A 20325-nucleotide genomic window follows, 5' to 3' on the forward strand; every position below is an offset into this window, starting at 1 on the left:
TACAGCTGGTTATTTTAGTTTCAACTGTCAAGTGTGAACATTAAATATATCCTTGTAGTAACAGCGATGGTATGTCTTTATAAAATGTGAAGGTTTGAGAAAGGTTTGGCCAAATAACCATAGTAACAGCCAGAGGAAGCCGTCGTCATGTAAAATGCTTTAAATCAATCCTCGGTTGTAACTGTGTTGTATTTAAACCTGTATTGTTCTGAATCCAGGACTAAGCAGCTGTAATGGTTAATGAACTGGGAGATACTCCCGTGGACTGCAATCAGTTTCAACCCTTAGTAAGCTAACTAGCTATTCAGGGGCGTTGCATTTTCAGTTTAAATAAACTGTTCGGTGCTGGGCAGACTGTAGACAGGATGTAAACTAGCTAGGTACCAAGTTAGCAAATATCCTGGAATGACTTTTAATAAAACCATACAATTAGTTAGTAACCAGTGCTAACTTTCTAGCTACCTAGCCTTATTAACGATGCTAATGAGTAGTCTTCATAGTATACGCTGACGCCACGCAAATCTGACCCAGTCCCTTCCAACTCCCGTAGCCTATAAGACACACGTTTAGTGCATTTACATGAACACAAGTAACCAGGTTACTGAGCGAAACCAGATTTTCTACAGTTAATTTTAGTTTACCTGCACTTAAGGAACCTGGTTACTGGAAATCCAAGTATACGTGCAGCAAAACCTATCTGAATGCTCCTCTGCCCTGGACTGATTTTAGGACCGTGGTTCACAGATTTTTGCAGATTGGAGACAGAAAAGACGTCTCCTGATCACCGTTTCCTTTCTCTCTTTTTCTTTTTTTAAATATGAGTCTGTTGGAGACTGATGCTCTTTCAGAGACAGCTACAGTCACAGAGCTTCTATTCACAGCACAGTCTGAATTAAAGAAATGCACTGTGAAAAGTGACTTACTTAGACGTCTATGGGAAACTTTGTGTGTGGTTTTGGTTTCAGTTTTATGTAAGTTTCAGGTGAACAATCGCTTCCCTGCGTGTAACGATTTCTCCTTTTATCCAGCTGCTCCTCTCAGAAAGCTGGTTACGTGTTTAAATGTGCTCGGATTTCTCTGGGAAAATATAATAGATTTCAACTTGTTACCTCAGGCTAAATGTGTGAAAAACACCTAGTTCAACAGCAGCACTACTACTAGCTCCATGTTTGGGACTATTTGAATCTCAAAACAGAGTTTATGGAGATGTCGTCATTCTCCTTCTAAGTCCATTGACAAAAGGAAAAACCTTTACAAATTAAAGGTCTCCATTAGAATATTCATATAGTATAGTTTTAAAATAAACCATTAATTGGGTTTATCAACATAAAAGCACACAAATATATCCATTTATCTCATTTTAAATAAGAACTCTGTTTTAGGCATGTTCATGCAGTGAGCTGTCGTCCAATCAGAGTGCAGCTCTTATGTGTATCTGACCTCTGATCAGTTTGGACTTTGGATCTGCAAATGCAGAAAAATGTGATCAACACAGATGTGACCAGAACAGATTTCAGTTTGTAGAAAGAAACATCTCTGTTGATCACAGGATCGGTTTTGTTTTCCCATCATGATGCAGGTTTTCCCGCCTCTATTTCTCCCCGCCCTGCTGCTCGTACTCGCTCCTTCCTGTCTGGTGGATGGCGGCCACGTCCTGGTGTTTCCAGGTGAGTACAGCCACTGGCTGAACATGAGGACCATCATGGAGGAGCTGGTGAGAAGGAAACACTCCGTCACCATTTTAGTTCCTGATGCATCGCCTTCCATCAACTACAACAGCAGCGTTGATGCCGCAAAGTTCAACTTCCTGGTATTCAAGGTGATGTCCAGTTGAGACATTTAATGGGTTTCGGTTGGTTTCAGACTGGTTTGAATGGGCGTTTACTGGTGTAAAGAGAAGTCACAGGGTTTTCACAGATCCGCTTGTTTTCTTGTCCAGGTTCCATTCAGCAGAGCTGAGTTTCATGGCGTCACTCAGGAGTTTATTCACTTCTCAATGTACGAGTTGCATCTTTTGTCTCCGCTGCATAAGTTTTGGAGGATTCGTGGCTGGATGCAGCAGCTCTTTGACTTGGGGATGCAACAGTGCGACTCTATGTTGAAAAACAAGCAGCTGATGGCAACTCTGCGGGAAGCTGCCTTTGACGCTGTGCTACTCGACCCAATGGTGATGTGTGGTGACCTGGTGGCTGATGTGCTCGGCCTGCCGCTCATCCTCTCGCTGCGCTTCTCATTTGGCAGCGTCATGGAGCGACACTGCGGCCACGCCCCAGCACAGCCGTCGTATGTTCCTGCTGCCCCACTGCCATATGGTGACCTCATGTCTTTCAGGGAGAGACTGATCAACACTGTAATGTACGTTGGGACATCGGTGGTGTCTGAAGTGGTCTGGAAGCTGACACTGGATCAGTACTACAGCAAAGTCAAAGGTCAGCTGGAGTGTGGGGGTGTTCAGTTTTTAAAAATGTTTTAGTTCCTCTGAAAGAAATAAAAGCTTTTACTTTGATATTTTTTGGCCTGTACTGACATGTCCCTTCAAAATAAAAGCCTAACTGATTCCTGTGTGGACAGGAAGTCCCAGTAGCATCTGTGAGAGTCTGGGGAAGGCTGATATCTGGCTCATCAGGACTTTCTGGGACCTGGAGACGCCACGGCCGACCCCCCCCAACTTCCAATATGTGGGGGGGCTGCACTGCAAACCCGCCAATCAGCTGCCTGATGATCTGGAGGCGTTTGTGCAGAGTTCAGGCGATGCCGGTGTGGTGGTGGTCACCTTCGGCTCCATGGTAACCAACCTGACAACAGAACGCGCTGATGTCATCGCCGCCGCCTTCGGACGGATCCCACAGAAGGTCAGAAACATTGGGAAATCTAGGTTTATGACCTTGTCTGTTCATTAAGTCAATTCAATTAAATTTTATTTGTATAGCGCCAAATCACAACAGAAGTTATCTTAAGAAGAAAGGAAAAGAAAAGAAAGCTGCTATTGCAATCTTTACGGTATTTATTTAGTGGACGCGAGAACGCATTGGCCAATTGGATGCGAGTTAAGCCATCCAATGTGACTTCACTTAGCCAATTGTTTCTGTGGATCACAGGCGGCAAAATTAGCGACTCAACAGTAGATGAGAGAAAGTTTGAGGTTGGAAAGAAATTAATAAACAAAGATGGTGATAACAGAGAGACAGAGAGGAGAGAGATACAGACGACAGAGAGGAGAAAATTGAGTTTGAAGATTGCAAAAGAGCACCTGGAAGTTCCACAGCACTACTGGCAAAATATTCTGTGGACAGGTGAAACCATAATTGAGTTGTTTGGAAAAAACCCACAACACCATGTGTGGAGAAAAAAAAGGCACAGCACACCAACATAAAAACCTCATTCCCACTGTAAAACATGGTGGAGGGAGCATCATGGTTTGGGGCTGCTTTGCTGCCTCAGGGCCTGGACGGATTGTTGTCATTGATGGAAAAATGAATTCCAGAGTATATCAAGACATTTTGCAGGAAAACGTAAGACCATCTGTCCGCCAACTGAAGCTCCACAGAGGATGGGTGATGCAACAGGACAATGATCCAAAGCATACAAGTAATTCAACAAAAGAATAGCTTCAACAGAACAAAATACACCTTCTGGAGTGGCCCAGTCAGAGTCCTGACCTCAACCCGATTAAAATGCTGTGGTATGACCTTAAGAGAGTGATTCACACCAGACATCCCAAGAATATTACTATAATGAAATAGTTTTGTGAAGAGGAATGGTCCAAAATTACTCCAGATCGCTGTGCAGGTCTGATCTGCAACTACAGGAAACGTTTGGTTGAGGTTATTGCTGCCAAAGACGGGTCATACTTTTTCCACCCTGCACTGTGAATGAGAACGGAGAGTTCTGCTTGGAAAATATGGAACAGTGAGGTCTTTGAGATAAGATGGAGCCTGATTATTAAGTGATTATTATTAGGACTAATGAAGGGAAAAAATAAATCACACAGGGTTTTAATATGTAATTTAACTTTAAGAAAGGTTAGTCTGACTTACTGATGGTTTGTTTTAATCTGTTTGAATGCTTAACTCTTGACATGTGTGAACTTTATCACCAATGAATTAATATTTAACTCATTGTGCCTATGTCCAGGTAATCTGGAGGTACAGCGGAGAAACTCCTCGGACTTTGGCAGCAAACACAAAACTTTGTGATTGGATTCCACAGAATGATCTGCTGGGTAAAAATCGGATCTTCTGTTTTTGGAAACAGAAGATCTGATTTTTCTTTTTTTTATATGATTGAATTAAATCATGAGACCACATCATTGTAAAAGACTGAAACACTGATAATCAATTCAACTGGACAATTCTTTGGATTCGAAAGGTGCTAAATCCCTTCACAGTAAAAGCACTGCGATTCCTCTCACAGGTCACCCGAAGACCAGAGCATTTGTCACTCACGGTGGCACCAACGGTTTGTACGAGGCTGTGTATCACGGCGTTCCTCTGGTTGGGGTCCCGCTGTTTGGCGACCAGTCTGATAACCTCGCCCGTCTGAGTCGTCGTGGTGGCGCTATTGTCCTCAACTTCAACCAGCTGACGGTTGACGAGCTGACGGAGACGCTGAACACCGTCATTGACCAGCCAAGGTGGGTTTTGTTTTGATATTAGTCATTTTTTTGTGTACACCACTGCGATGGCTGAGAAAGAAACCAGCTCTTGTTAAAAGTGCCCACTGTCAGCCCTAATTGAAGGGTTGATTTAAAGGTAACTTTGGCTCAGCAAGTAAAGCAGACATGTAGCCTTGTAGCAGGTTCGACTGTTGGTTGTTCATTAGATAAATCACAGAAACCCTACAGGAGTACCGTTATCTATCTGCAGCTGTGTAATAACAATTTCCCCACTGGGATCAGCTAAGTATTGCGGTTCCCTGAGTGTTATCCCCTCATTAAAGTCAGCAGATAAAAGACTTACAGTAGATTTAACTGTTGCATTTGGGACCTGTTGTTAGTATTATTTTTTCTAATATAAAAAAATGGTCTTCCCTTTCACAATAAAAGCCCATTCCTCCTGAAAAAAATTTTGTATTTTCTGTTTGACAGAGCTCCTTCACAGTATAAGTATTTTACTTTTTTTTCCATGATGCTTAGCTACAGGTCCAGTATGCAGCATTTATCAGCACTGCATCGCGACCGCCCAGAGTCTCCGCTGAGTACGGCTGTCTTTTGGGTGGAGTTTGTGATGCGACACGGCGGAGCACATCACCTGCGACTGGCATCACGTGACCTGAACTGGTTCCAGTATCACAGTGTGGACACTGTGACCACTCTGCTGGTTGTCCTGATGGGAACCATCGCCGCCTTTTGGGAAAGCGTCCTCTGTTTGCTGCGACGCTGCAGACGACGACGAGTAGGACGAGAAAAAAATGACTGAAGTTTTATTTTGGAATAAAAGATTCAGTTTGTCACATTTACAACTGCTGCAACTTTTATATGAATCATTTAGAAGAACACGTAGTGTGTTTTTGATTATTTACTAAAGTGGTCAGTGCTCTGAACATCAATAAATCAGCAGGTTACATCTGTTACATTAATTTATTAATGTAAATCTTAATCTATTTATTCAGCTGTAAAACAATTACATGTAACATTCACAATTCAATAATAGTAAGAAAAAAGTAATCCACTACAAATAAAAGTACCCCTTGATCTCCTGATCCCTTATACTCCACCTCGTGCCCTTCGCTGTCTCAATGCTGGTCTCGTGTCTCCCCAGAGTTCAAGGTTGCTTTCACACCTACAGGATTTAGTTCGATTAAATCGGACTCAAGTTCGTTTTCCCTCTTAGTGCGGTTCGTTTTGCCCGGTGTGAACACGGTAATCACACTCGAGTTTGCACCAAAACAACTCAAAATTTAGCGAACTCTGGTGCGGTCCTCCTGGTGAGAACACGAACCAAACCAAAACGGAACCAAGTGCTATGAATCACGATATAAGGACTTTGGGTAGTGTGTAGATTTTCCTCTTTTTCGTTTCTCCACCAAAAACATGCTGTCTGCCTTAAGAGGCGTTATAATAACAAACATAAATTAAATTGAACTTACCTATTATTTAAACAGTGTGCTGCCAGCCTAGCTTTTAGCCATGGTTGCTCTGGTCTCTAACACTCACCCAGCCTTCACCTTTCCACTCAGCAACACACCCACTGAGAAACTTTGACTCCTGGCAGCTCTATAGTCGGACTCCAGGGGTCACATTCAAGTTTATACCTGGGGCCAGAGTGGGCGGTGCTTCCCACGTGGTGTCTCATACTGATGCTAAAGGGGGAGACACCAACAGATGCGGCTCCGCTACTGGTCACTAACTTAACACAAATTAAAGACTTTCCTTTATTTTACTGTGTTAGTCCGTAACATCAGTGGTGTAGTGAAATTAAGAACAAAACAAACTTAAGACAACATAGGCTAAATCAAAAAATGTTTGACCAGAGAGAAAGAAAATGACAAAGTATTTATACCAGTGTTGAAGCTGATGGTGTTGATTACATGAATGTTTGAGTCTAGTCCAGATTTGTTCCATGTATCTCATAAACCAGGTTTCTGCAGAAATCCAACATGTAATTCCTGTACAGATTCAAGGAGAGAAAAACTTCAGCAACATTCATTTCAGCAGAACCTATATATACACACAAAGAAAAAAATCCATTTGCGATTACAGGCTTTTATTTTGTACAAAAAAACAAACAAGTCCCGCCCCTTCATTTACAAACAGGAAATGAATAACGTTTTATTCAAACCCTTTAACACTGAACACAGATCAGTGGTTTAGTCACCACGATAACAACTAGAGGAAGAAAATGTGACATTTCACTTTGAAAAACAAACAGGAAGCAGATGTTTTGTAAGGTTAAGAAAAAAATCTATAGTTTTTCTGTTTTACTCTTTAGACCAGAGGAGGTTAAAAGGAAAAAAAAAAAAAAAGCATGAAAACAAAATAAATAAATGAACTGAAGAACAAGTTCATATTGAACATTTCAAACTAAAACGACTTAACAGTTAAAAAAAAAAGTTCAAATTAAGCTAAAAGAAAATTCAAAATGTCTGTTGGAAGTAAATGTAAACTGAAAGTGTTAGATTGAATTTCCAAGATTTTACAGGAAACACTGTTCAACACAATGATTGGAGGAAGATAATTTAGTTCTACGACCTCTCACAGGGCCTCAACCCAACCTTGACCAAATACTGAAAAACAATTGTTTCCTGTTTCCTAAGGAAGTGACGTCTGAACGTTCCTGATAAATTAAAAAAGACTTCTGTTTACGATCTTAACGTGCGTAAAAGATACACGTATGAAGGATTTGTGTTCCTCTGTTGTGATGTCGTGATCGTCAAAATAAGTCATCAAAAACAGCAGATTTTTATTTTGACAGTTTGTTAAATGTTATTCACATAAAAACTAATGATGTCACCATGTAGCTCATTTTTTTATTTATTCATAATTTTCAACTAAACAGGAAACCAGCCAAAAGCATCTGACTGTCAAAATAAAAGCACCTGCAGGCTGACAGGGCGTGTCATCAGATCACCTGCGGTACCGCCCCCTCTCCTTGTCCCTCTCTCTCTCTCTGTCTCTCTCCCTCACTCGCTCACGCTCTCTCTCGCGACGCGGTGCACCGCGCTCACGCTCCCGCTGCCGCTCGCGCTCTCGTCGGCTGCTGACCACCGCCTGGGTCCGCCGCAGGAAGTCATCGACGCGCATGTCGTAGTCATGCTGCGTGATGGGGAAGAAGATGATTCAGTTATCAGAGAAATCTGATGAGAAGTTATTGGTGTCAACATGTAAACTAAATAAATAACGATAAAAACGTCATTTAGTGAGAAACACAACAACAACAACACAAGTGGAACTCACTGGGCTGGAGGTGAAGGCGCGGTGCTGCGGCGCCCTCTGTTTGTCTCTGAAGCGAGGGGGGGGGGGCCTCATGAGGTGGCATTTGGGCGTGATGGTGGTGATGGTAGGCCTGGTGAGGTGGGGGTGGGGGGTGGCTATGGTGATAGTAGGGCGGGTGGTGGGGGGGTGGCTGCTCCACGCCGGGGTACGCCGCCTGAGGTAGGATATACAGCATCATTAGTTCAGACATGATAAATGATCAATGATCTGATCGATCAGTAGAACGATCAACAGTGGAGCCATACCAGGGTCTGCCAGGGAGCGGGGGCGCCGACGTTGTGGTGGTAGTCCCGCATGTAGTCGTTGTACGACTGAGACAGGTAAACACACAGGTAAACACCTGACTACTGGACTGAAGTGGAGCTCACATGCTAAACCGAAGCTAAGCTAACATGCCAACTGGTCTGATGCTCACCCCATTGAGAAAAACATCTCGTCTGACGCCGGAGAAACGCCTGAAACCAAGAAAATAAGTTATTAAGTCAGTTATTTCAATTAACGTTATTGTTAGAATGTAAAGAAATATTAAATCCGCCTTCCACCTGAGGATTTTCAGCATTAACCCATCTGGTGGTCATACTTTTAAATGATTAATTTAATAAACACTTATTACATACTAATTAAGATTTAAGTGTCTGTCACATTTTACACATGTCTCACCTGTCTACCGGCTGGTTACGAAGGTCCTGGATGAACCCTACAAAATAAAACACATTTGGTTAAATTTCAGTTTGCCCAAAAGATGAGCAACAGGTAATTAGTCCAAATTAAAATGTGCAGAATCCACAGTTTACACAGAAACTAAAAGGACATCTGAAACAATTCCGATGAAAACCTTGAAAACAAATACAGTTTACACTTAAGTATAATGCAATACACAAAACTGTAAAAAATGGTAGAAAAACATTTACATAAAAAAAAAGCTTTAAAAAGTTAAAATACAACAAAATAAAATCAATTTAGACCTTCTGTTAAAAACAAAAACTCTGCGGCATTGAGTCACGAATGGAAAAAAAACATTTCAACAAACCAGTTATGGACACTGACAAAATACAGTTAACTTCACACCTTAGAATAAATAAACACGTCGACAGGAACCACCTCAGAATGTCAACATTTATCAGACAAATTAAAACAATAAACCATAGAATGAGTTTTCAGATTAACAACCTGCTCGCTGGTTGAAGTCAGGCGGACCGTCGGCTCGTGGCCGCTTCCTGCCGTGGAGGTCGTACTCTTCAGGTCGACGCCTACGTAAACAAGTTGACACGTAAGACCCACACATACACTCAAATACACACTCGCACACACTAAAGCACTCTGATACTCAGAACAAAATTCTAGTATTTTGCCTTTTTTGTTAAATCTAGTGTTTTTGACAGACTTACTAGCAAATCTATTCAAATGATCTGAACTGATGTTTGACGAAGGTAGTAAGTTCTACAGGTTAAGATCTACAGGTATCGCCGGGTGTTGAAATGTAACACAAAACTCGGACACCACCAGACAGAAACATTAAGAAAATATGTCTTTCGTTTAAGAATGATCTGCCGTCTACTGGTCCTCCTGCCGTCTTATCATGTCAGCAGCTAGATAGTGTAGTGGTAACATTGCTGGGTTTGAATCTCTGGTCTACCTCCACTAGGGGTCCTTATTCAAGACCTTATACACTTACTCTGCCTTAACCTTGTACCTGTTAGGTCGCTTTGGAAAAACGCATCCGATAAATTACTAAAATGTAAATGTTATCAATACGTCTACGCCTGCTGTCTACTGGTCCTCCAGCCGTCTTGTCAACACGCCTGCTGTCTACTGGTCCTCCAGCCATCTTGTCAACACGCCTGCTGTCTACTGTTCCTCCTGCCATCTTATCAATATGCCTGCTGTCTACTGGTCCTCCTACCCATATATCAATGCTCCTGCTGTCAACTGGTCCTCTACCTGTCAATACTCAGTTTTTTTGTACCTGAATCAAGACCAAACATTTAAGGTATATTTTGTAAATCTGTGAATTATCAACTAATTTAGCATTATGTGTTCTATTGTACAGAATCATTCTGTTTGTGGCCAAAAACAGTACTTTGACAAAATTTGTTTTACACACACAATAACAAATAATAATAAAGAAGCCTGTGAAAGGAACAACATACCGCTTCTGTAGTATGTGTGTGGGGGGGGGGCTGTTTGTGTCAACAACACTTATGATTATTAAACAGTTTCTCTCCTCATCAGTCCAAGTTTAAGGCTTTTAAAAAAAATAAACCCTCTTATTTTGAAAGGGTGGAGGGGGTGAAGATGATGATGGTGATGATGGTGCAGTCCTGTCAATCAATATATAAAGCCCAAGCCCTCTCACCCTTGCCCCACCCCCTCCAGACCAGCAACAGTCCTGAAACGACCAAACTTTTTTGTGGTCTGTGGCTCCGTCCGTTCTGGATCTTTCCTCCTCCTCGACTCCTCCACTCACACACTTTAATATTCAGTCTTTCAGAGACACACACCAACAAATCAACAGTTTGTTGTTAACAACCAGTCCTGATTCACTGTGTGTGCACGGGGGTAGGAGGGGCAAGGAGGGGGTAAGAGGAGGTTACAGCTGTCCTTTAATGGGGGAGATCTTGCTTTTTCAGTCCAAGACGATTTTATTTATTTAACAGTCCATCTTTTCCTTTTACTGTAATTTACCTTTTCTGAACAAGCAAGGAAGACCGTCCTCACATGACACCCTTTCACTGGATACAGTCCAGACCTTCTCTGTCACACGAGACCCTCTGATTGGATACAGTCCAGAGGTCCTGCCCTCTGCCCAACCCACCTGTATCACGTTCTCAAAGACCAGAAACAGTTCACTGGACACAGTCCCCCTCTCTCTCTGTTAAGAGTTCTACCTTGCTTGTCCCCTCTCCCACCCCCTACTCCGTAAGTCCAGCCAGTGACGCTCGTCCTTTATGCTTTTATTCTGAAAGGGTTGGCCACAGTCCAGCTAAAAGCCAAATATTCGGATTTTTAACTTCCAAAGTATGAAACCCCTGCAAAGGAAAAGAGCTTGAAAAGAGAAATTCAACAACAAAATTGGTAAAATTCAGTCTCACCTACAAAAAACTAAGCTAAAATTTAATTAAGAAAATTAGTCAAAAATGGCACCTTGCTGCTTAACTGGAATGAGAAAGCAGGAAATTAAATTAATAATTGGACTGTTAATGACCACTCCCTCTACCACCCATCCCCACTGAGGACTTTAATTATCTGCCTGACTTCAACCACAGACGCACAGACGTGCGAGGCATCACTCGGGCAGGAAACTCCAGACTGGAAAAACCACAACAACAAACACAGAGCCAGGAATGCTAGCCACGGGGCAGCTAGCCGCCAGCTAAAGGCAGTGGCTGTCTCTGTCGTCCGGCAGCAGGTGTAGCCGTGGTCTCAGCAGGAGAAGAAGAAGAACAGGAAGCGGGAGGAGGAGCTTGGTGATTGGCTAACCTTCCCGGCTCGCGCTGTGGCGGTCGGCCGCGAGGCCGTGGTTCAGACGGCGTCCGACGTTTGTGATGAACACGGCGCGCCACCTGGTGGACATCCACGTTCTCGTCCAATGGGAAAAGGGCACAGAGCTGAGCACCCACATCCGGTTGAATCTCCTGAAAAGAGTTAATAATTTTAAACTACATTTACCAAAACTCAGGAACAGACATAAAAAGTAAAGAAGAAAACTGACCTGTCCGTCACGTCCAATTTTGACAGGCTTATGTTCATTCCAGGGGTTGGACAGGTGAGCAGTCTTTGTAAAAGGTAGGTCCCTCCTGTCGAAACAAAACCTGAGTTTAAGAACGCTATCAGGTACAGGAGAACCAAGTTGGTTCCAAGTGAAAGGCCTGCATTTAAGCCTCTCTTCAAGTCTCTTCAAGCCTGGATCCCTGTACCCGTGGGCCCTGACACTGTGTGAGTGAACCCCGGCCACAAAGACTGGCTTGGATAACTCCTACAATGGGCAGTGCTGGTCCTGATCTAAGTTCATCAGAACTGAACAAAGAACAGTAGGAAGTTTGGGTATAGTCCAGCACTGCTGGACTGAGGCACCAGTGAACTAAATCTTCATCTTCCAGTTGTGGTGGACTAGAAGCAACCCTGTAAACTCACTGAGGTGGTGTTTTAGTGTTTTAGGACCTGAAGCCACAGACCTTTACTAGGGGGACAAAATGAGTTTGAAGGGACTGTGGTGAAGGAATTCAAACAACTTCAAAGAAGTCATGATCAACTCCCAAGGGGAGAGAGGTGGTTTTCCAGCAAGGGGAGAACTAGTAACCCAGACTCTGGTTGGAAAAACTGGTGTTTACCTGCAGAGCCAGTCGATTTTAAAGACCCCTCCCAGCATCTTTGCATTCATGCCTGCAGGAAGAACCCAGTGGATCGGAGATCCACCATGATGAGACTCTGATGCTAAACGGGCAAAACCTGAAGACAACAAATGAAACAAAGCGATTTTAAAATTCCAAAAGAGAAATATCAGCATCTGATAATGTGAAGTAATAAGTGATTAAGTATTTTTACCCTGGAATTTCCCACTCTCCCTGACAGAGAAGATAAGGACGACACTCCGAGCTGAGCGGAAAGCTGCATTCAGCTTCTTCTCGTTCACCGGCAGCGTTGACCACACACCCTGAACATGAACATGTTAAGCACGTCTATGGTTCAATTCAATTCAGTTTTATTTGTATAGCTCCAAATCACAACAGAAGTCATCTCAAGGCACTTTACAGTGTTTAAGGTTAAGACCTTACAGAATTTATCATAGACACATCAACAACATTGTGCGATACGAGCAAGAACAAGATATTAAAAGACGTATATAAACAGACAGCTAACACTTAAACCCAATGTGCAGAAAATAGAAGCTTTTAGCATGTATACTTACTGTACAAATATTAGCATGTAAACTTAGCGTGTGAACATTAGCAGGTAAGCATACCTTAGCTTTAGCCAGGGACACATTCTCATGGTTGTTACTCTTTATTAGGAAGAATCGAGCGTCTCGCAGGATGTAACGCAGCTTACTGGCCGGATCTGAAACAACAGTGATCTGAATTTATGCAAAACTAATGTAATTGATGATCACAAAGTGTAGTTATTCTTTTCTCAGAGTAAATTCTATAAAGAAGATGTCAACAGTTATTACGATGGAAATGTTTTAGGCATAAACAGATTCTTACTCTCTGTCCCTTTACGAACAGCTCGTACCGATGATGACAACTTCTCTCGCTTCTTCTCTGAACCTTCAAAAAGAAAAGACCAGCAAGCTTTTATGATTTATTGCTGAATAATTTTACAGATAGTAATTAAGTAATCATATTTTTAGTATTCCGAATTTGACTTAAGTTTAATGATTATTAAAATGCTGCCCAGCAATAAAAACAGTATTTATAAGCAGATTTAAAAGTGTGACAAATTAAAAAAAAAAAAGTATTTCTAATTATTTTTAAACAAAGCAAGATGTGAATTTACCATGTATCAAATGTTTGGTTTTTTTTCAAAAGCAAGTTCTGCTGTATATCATCTAGACATTACCATTCTGTAATAAATTTATGTAGCCTTTTCAAGTGAATCAAGATTAAACTACAGAAATAACTCTTGGTTTAAATGCGTGTGTGGAAGCTGGTGAAATTGAATTGCTACATTATATAAATCAAACCTTTAATCAAAACATGAATGACTGTACCTAAAAAATTACCTGGATAGTTATTATTAGGTATAACAGTGTTGGTGACTTTTATGCATTTAAAATGTATAAATTATAAAATACTTTTTGTTGCTGTGTTTACCTGATGCATCAGAGGCGGAGCCTGAGTGCACTGACTCGCCATCATCTGAAAAACTGACGGAGGAGGCAGAGCGAGAATCACCAGCCTCACTGCGAGTGTCATAGTCGTTCCCCTCACCACCTCCACGCCGTTCGTACTCCTCTTCCTCCTCATCCTCCTTCTCTCCTTCCTCCTCATCTTCCTCCTCTTCTTCCTCCATACCCTCCTCTTCTTCCTCTTCTTCTTCCTCCTCTTCCTCCTGGTCCTCCTCCTCTTCCTCTATGTGGGAGGCGGTGGGGGATGAGCTCCCCGATCCCCGCTCTGAGCCGTACTCCGCCTCCTCCTCCGATTGGTTGTCCTCCTCACGGGGAGACGGGCTTGCTCGACGCTCTTCGCGCCGCAGCTTCTAAACACATACAAAAATTCAATTTGACAGTCTGAACACTGATTTGCTCTGTGTTCACCTGCTCTTCAGTAATCTAATTACTAATCTCCTGAATGTATATGTAAAATAACAGATTAGTCTGTCTTTAAGAAGTTACAGGACAGAAACACACGTTGTAGGAGAATCTGATGCAGACTAGGAACTTCACAAGAACCAATACTTTAGTACAATACCAAAATTCTAAAAGTGTGACAGTACTTCTTCTTTGGTACTAAGGGAACTGAAACTACCTCAGCAGCGGACAGGATGTTGAGCAGATGACCTTACAAATGTACTGTAGTCTGATGTTAAATGCTGAAAGCAGGAGAGGCCTGGATGTCCTCCAATTTCCTTCTCTTAATTCCAGACAAGACAGAGGTTATTTTGTTTTGGTCCTAAAAATCTCAGAGACACTAATCACATTCTCACCCTTGATGACTTGGTATAGAAAAAAGTCCATGCATTTGTTACTTCCAGACTGGACTATTGTAATTCATTATTAATGGTTTGTCCTAATAACTCCTTAAAAAGCCTCCAGTTAATCCAAAATGCTGCAGCCAGAGTTCTGACTGGAATTAGCAAGAGAGATTATATTTCTCCTACGTTAGCTTCTCTCCATTGGCTCCCTGTTAAATCCAGAATTGAATTTAAAATTCTTCTCCTAACTTATAAATCACTTAATAATCAGGCTCTATCTTATCTCAAAGAACTCATAGTTCCATATCTTCCAAGCAGAACTCTCCGTTCTCAGGCTGCAGGTTTACTTGTGCTTCCTAGAGTTTCCAAATGTAGAATGGGAGGCAGAGCCTTTAGCTATCAAGCCCCTCTCCTGTGGAACCAGCTCCCAGTTCAGGTTCAGGGGGCTGACACCCTCTCTACATTTAAGACTAGACTTTCCAAACTTTCCTTTTTTATAAATCTTATAGTTAGAGATGGATCAGGTGACTCTGAACCATCTCTTAGTTCTGCTGATATAGGTTAGTCTGCTGGGGGAACATTACTGATACACTGAGCTCCTCTCCTCTCTCCTTTCTCCTCTATCCATTCAAATTCTACCATTTCATGTCATTAACTTTGTGTCTTCTCTCTCCTGTAGTTGTGTTTCCTCCTCTCTGTCTCCCTCTCTCTGTACTTTTCTGCAGGTGTCCTCGGCCTGGAGCTGTACATCTCCAGAATCCAGTTAACCTGCCCAACATTCTTGCTGCTTGCTGTTGTTTTTGTTTCCTGCTGTTCTTTTCTCTCTCCTCTTTCCACTCACCCCAACCGGTCGAGGCAGATGGCCGTCCACTATGAGCCTGGTTCTGCTGGAGGTTTCTTCCTCTAAAGGGAGTTTTTCCTCTCCACTGTTGCCTAAAGCTTGCTCAGATGGGATTGTTTCTGTATCATTTTTTTGCATAATTATTCTCTGTAAGGGCTTAAACCGTAAACACTGTAAAGTGCCTTTAGATGACCTCTGTTGTGAATTGGTGCTATACAAATAAAACTGAATTGAATTTAGTTTAACTTTAATGCTAACAACATGTGAGATGTGCATGTGCAGCTGCAGCAAAGGTCCACGAGATCAACGCAACTTGTAGGGAAAAACATGGCAAAAGCACTGGATAGAGATATTCTAGAAATATGTGTTTGAGTCAAATTTTTGGACTACAACACAGGATGGAGGCTAAATGCTGCAATAATCCCACATTCAAGAGACAGGGGGACAGGGTTCCTGTGTAGTAACTCTACCAGGTTTAAACTAATCTTAGAAATATTTAAATGTACTTCTGAAGAGAAGTAACAGTAGTAGTAGTTACTGTAGCAGCAGTAGCAGTACCTGACTCAGCCCTTCCAGGGCTCTGTGGGACTCTCTATGCCGCGTGTCCTCTCCTCCGCGACTTCTCGTCCCTTCTCGGGCCACTCGCCGTCCCTTTCGCTCCTCATAGTATTCATGTCGGTAATTAGAGGCATGTCGACCACGCGGACTGGAGCCCCCTCTCTTAGAGGTGGTGAGAGGAGGGCCTGGAGCTCTCTTATTGGTTGACCTAGAGGGAGTGTGGCCTGAGGAGGCTCGCAGCCTCTTCAGATCGTGACTGTCACAGCGATCATTCTTCCTCTTTGTTCCTGACAGACACATATCAGCAATAATTTACTTATATTTTGTTCCTGACAGGCTAAATCCAGGGTAGCTATACGACAGTTGTGTCTCATTTCAGGTATCACTTGTCAGGATGTGGCTCCTGAAGTGAGACACAGCTGACTGCTACCATCACCGAGTTTCTGATAGACAGAAAGCAGGGAGGAGAAACATTATTGTTATTATCAACTCTGACTTTGTAGTATCAGCAGTATATTTTCAGTAGTATTTCAGTACCTTTCTTGTCACTGATGTCCCTCTCTGTCTCTGGGTTGTACAGCTCATCATCCTGATCTGGGGCCTCGGTCAGAAGATCTTCCAGGACGTTCAGTTCTCCATCTGAAATGACAATTGTATTTCCCCTTTTATTTTACAACTTTATAAGAATCAAGCTAACCTCAATGTTCACATTTTTGGAAAATAAAAACGTACTATTCATGTTAGTTACTGTCCAGACCACAAGCAAACAACTCTGCCCAGGTTTTAATAAACTGTTTACTTGATAAATCTGCTAAGTGCAGCTGTTAGTTAAAACGTCTGGATATCAATCTTTCAATTCAGGAAACTCAAGTAAGTGTGAATCTGTTTCATCTGGTTTGGTCTAAATGAAAGTGACAACAACTGATCCTTCTCAAGTTTTGTGTTTTGTCATTGTCACTACTGGTAGCATGAGGCCGCACCTGCAGCCCAATCAGGTTGCACAGGTCATCTAGTTACTCCAAGATGACACAGCCATACGTACAGTCTCAAGAAGACTGCGAGAACCTTACACAATGACCTCCAGCAGGCTTGCGGCCTCACGTTCTCTAATACAACCTGCGCTCACAGCCCAGCACCATACAGCTCAACTGGCCTTCACCAGAGAACGCCAAAACCAGCAGGTCCACAACTGGCACATTATTCTTGGTACAGATGCGAGCACATTCACACTAAGCACATTGGACAGATGTGAAAGGAGACGTTGTTTTAAATGTTATGCTGCCTGTAATCATTGAGCAGGATCGGTTTGGCGGCATAATGACACAGGGTTGTAGATACTGAATCCCAAGTTGCCCCCGGAGAGTCATGTCAGCTGCATGGCAGCTCTGCCATTAGCCTGTGTGTGAATGAGAAGCAGTGTAAGCGCTTTGTCTACGAGTAAGGTAAAAAAGCACCTGTAAGTGCAGACCACAAGGCCTGAATTTCAGTGTGGAATTGTGGGTATTGTTTATTATTCCCATGCAGTGCAGGCAAAAATAGACCTGACTAAGACGTAAATGTAGCCTACGGTGCTGCGCCTGAATAAGATCCAGCTGATCTTATTAAACTACAGGACTTCAAGTCGCCTCTCACACCGCAGCAGTTAGTGCAAAACATCAAATCTCCCATGAATACAAACGTATTTTTGTTATCGTCAGTAACTTAAACCAATCTCCCCGTTTTATCAGAACACAGAATATTGTTATTTATTATTTCTTAATGAATGTTACTACATAAAACTGGAAGTTTGTCAGTGAAGCTGCAGAATCAGTAGATTTTTGAATGGAGTCTGGGGTTAGCGGGGAGGTATTGGTATTCGCCATAATGATCGAAGAGCAGGACACGTTCGAGCTGCTGGTTGGTAACTGCTTATCAACTTAGCAGTCACCAATCACTGACTAACCTGATCGGACACTAACTGATCGATACAGCGCAGATTATCGATCCGCTACTGAACGGACGGAGTATCAAGAACAAAGGTAGCACATAGGCTAATGCTAACAGCTAACTGCTACCGCGCCTCACCTTTGTCCTCGCGCCGGTCTGCCGCCATCCCGCCGCTGTGACGTGCTGCTGCCTCGAGCTGAGGTAACTCTGCAGGTAAAACTTCAGGTGTTTGAGTTAAAGGAGAAATAAAAGCAGCCTGCGCGAACCTGGGAGAGGAAATGGCGGAGACGTCTGTTGTTGGAGCTTCTTCTTCTTCTTTAGACGCTGCTACTTGCTGAAGATTCATGTCAACTACCGCCACCTGCCGGCCAGGTCAGCTCAGGAGCAAATTCAGATGTTAGAACAGCATCAAACTGACAATAAAAAGTAAAAATACATAGAATAAGTGCAATGTGCAATACAGCAACGTTCACAGTAGAGGAATGTTAATATTAGTTATTTGTGTAAGAGTTAGCTTAGAGCAGTGATCAAGGTGTTTACTAATTAAAAAAGATGTGGCACCATATTTGTTACAGAAATTACAACTGAAGCAGAAATGATGAGGATTTACAGGAAACAACAACTTATGGATCATCACTGCTTTGACCATCGTGTATCTCTTTATTTAACTGTAGGAAAATTTAATTTTAAATTGCATAATAAATTGAACAGTAACCAAAACACAGGAAAGCAAACTAAACCAAAGCAATTTCATTCTCTTGGAGAAGCATTTGACTTCTAATGTTTATTGTTAATTTTTTATTCTTTACATTTATGTTTTGTCCTTAAGAAACATGCTGGCTTTAACTCACGTCACAGTTAAAGGTCATAAGAATATAACTTTAGACTTAAGCCGACTTTGAAATTAAAACCAGAATAACAATAAAATAAAATAAGTTCTACAGTGACATAATCTGTTATCGTGTTAATTTTACATACATACAACAAACAACAAGTGACTTATGTACAGATACATTTTAAAAGTCACTTGCACCGTCAGTAGTTTTAGTCTGTAAGTTTGAAATCGTTTTGTCTATATGCACAAGTTGACACTACAAAGTACCAGGGGGTGGTGGACAGTTTTGTGGACTGGTGTGGACTCAACAAAGGAGCTGGTTATGGACTTTAGGAAATCTGGGAGACCTGTCACCCCTCATTTTATAAAGGGGGAGGAGGTGGAGGTCGTATCAGAGTACAAATACCTGGGAGTGTACTTGGACAGCAAACTGTACTGGACTAAGAACTCAGCAGCACTGTACAAAAAGGTGCAGAGCAGGATGTACTTTCTGAGGAGATGCAGAATTATATAGAAAACCCAACAACCCCACTGAGCAGCACCAGGAGACAGTGGAGGGAAGAAACCTCCAGCAGAACAAGGATCAGGGTGGGCGGCCGTCTGCCTCGACCGTTTGGGGTGAGTGAAAAGAGGAGAAAGAAAAGAACAGCAGCCAGCAGAGACACTGGACAGGTTGGTAGGACCAGTAACTGGACTCTGGAGATATACAGCTCCAAGGAGGAGGATACCTGTGGAGGAGAACAGAGAGAGGGAGACAGAGAGGAGGAAACACAACTACAGGAGAGAGAAGACACAAAGTTAATGACATGAAATGGCAGAATTTGAATGGATAGAGAAGAAAGGAGAGAGGAGAGGAGCTCAGTGTATCAGTAGAGGTCCCCCAGCAGACTAGACCAGGTCTTTATGTCTTTTAAGAAGCTTGAGGTTTTATTAATTAATTAGTTTCTTCTGGTTTCATAGATAAATATAGCTGGGCAGCTATGATATACTAAAAATCTAAAGTTATCCCTGCACAGGTGGTTACATAATTGCTTAGAAACTACCTAAAAGTTTGATACTGTAAATTTAAGTGTTGTTAAAGATAGGCAGATAAAAGAGGGTTTTGGGGAAAATCATTAAATGATCAATTTCAATGCTGTATGTCAGAAAAAGATAAAGGATGTGATTAAAACAGTGAGTGGGTTTATTTCCATTTAGAGTCTAATAGTGAATTAAATGCAGTGTTGAGGCAATTATCATCATCATCTACATGGAAATTAAAGTCACCCACTATAATGACTTTATCTGCACTAAGAACTAAATCAGATAGAAACTCTGAGAATTCAGTTAAAAACTCAGAGTAAGGGACAGGAGGACGGTACACAATAACAAACAGGACTGGTTCAGAGAGGTTAAGAGTAAGGCTCTCAAATGAATTCAAACTATGTTTAGGTCTGGCGTTGATTAATAAACTTGATCCAGCTTTAGATTTTCTTTATTTGCTCTTGAGTTATGTGTATTTGTGATTTTTTGTATTATTATTACACGAGAAATGTTTTAGGTGAGCACCAGTTTTTTTTGCCAATGTCCCTTAGGGGCTCCATAGAGAGTAGCTGTTTC

At 42.1% G+C, this 20325-nt stretch overlaps 2 protein-coding genes across 3 annotated transcripts; one reads left to right on the forward strand and one right to left on the reverse strand.

The window, feature by feature from the left end:
- Positions 1–1355: 1355 nt before the first annotated feature.
- On the forward strand, positions 1356–5552 carry LOC113158676 (UDP-glucuronosyltransferase 2A1-like). 2 transcript variants are annotated; one of them, XM_026354756.1, is made up of 6 exons: positions 1356–1819; positions 1940–2429; positions 2572–2852; positions 4135–4222; positions 4414–4633; positions 5141–5552. In XM_026354756.1, the coding sequence occupies exons 1-6, from the start codon at positions 1571–1573 to the stop codon at positions 5415–5417; spliced, it is 1605 nt and encodes a 534-aa protein (XP_026210541.1). In that variant the 5' UTR covers positions 1356–1570; the 3' UTR covers positions 5418–5552. The 2 variants fall into 2 exon arrangements, with proteins under 2 accessions (XP_026210541.1, XP_026210540.1); XM_026354755.1 differs by having other exon boundaries at positions 1571–1819; positions 5135–5552.
- A 1419-nt stretch (positions 5553–6971) lies between these two features.
- Positions 6972–18206, reverse strand: ythdc1 (YTH domain containing 1). The gene is given in 17 exon segments (XM_026354753.1): positions 6972–7753; positions 7895–7957; positions 7959–8087; positions 8179–8244; positions 8349–8388; positions 8594–8630; positions 9104–9183; positions 11414–11568; positions 11646–11730; positions 12265–12382; positions 12479–12587; positions 12897–12991; positions 13138–13200; positions 13747–14131; positions 15966–16252; positions 16503–16604; positions 18030–18206. Coding segments are annotated over 17 exon segments (2031 nt in total). The 5' UTR covers positions 18058–18206; the 3' UTR covers positions 6972–7564.
- Positions 18207–20325: the final 2119 nt, after the last annotated feature.

Source organism: Anabas testudineus, chromosome 12 (genome assembly GCF_900324465.2).
Source record: "Anabas testudineus chromosome 12, fAnaTes1.2, whole genome shotgun sequence".
NCBI classification, from domain to species: domain Eukaryota; kingdom Metazoa; phylum Chordata; class Actinopteri; order Anabantiformes; family Anabantidae; genus Anabas; species Anabas testudineus.

What these genes read in the sequence shown, in the direction of transcription:
- LOC113158676 (XM_026354755.1), top strand. Translation starts at nt 1,571, where the DNA reads ATGATGCAGGTTTTCCCGCCTCTATTTCTCCCCGCCCTGCTGCTCGTA. An exon ending in TCAACTTCCTGGTATTCAAG is followed by an intron (nt 1,820 to 1,939) that starts GTGATGTCCAGT and finishes TTTCTTGTCCAG; the next exon opens with GTTCCATTCAGCAGAGCTGA. An exon ending in TCCACAGAATGATCTGCTGG is followed by an intron (nt 4,223 to 4,413) that starts GTAAAAATCGGA and finishes TTCCTCTCACAG; the next exon opens with GTCACCCGAAGACCAGAGCA.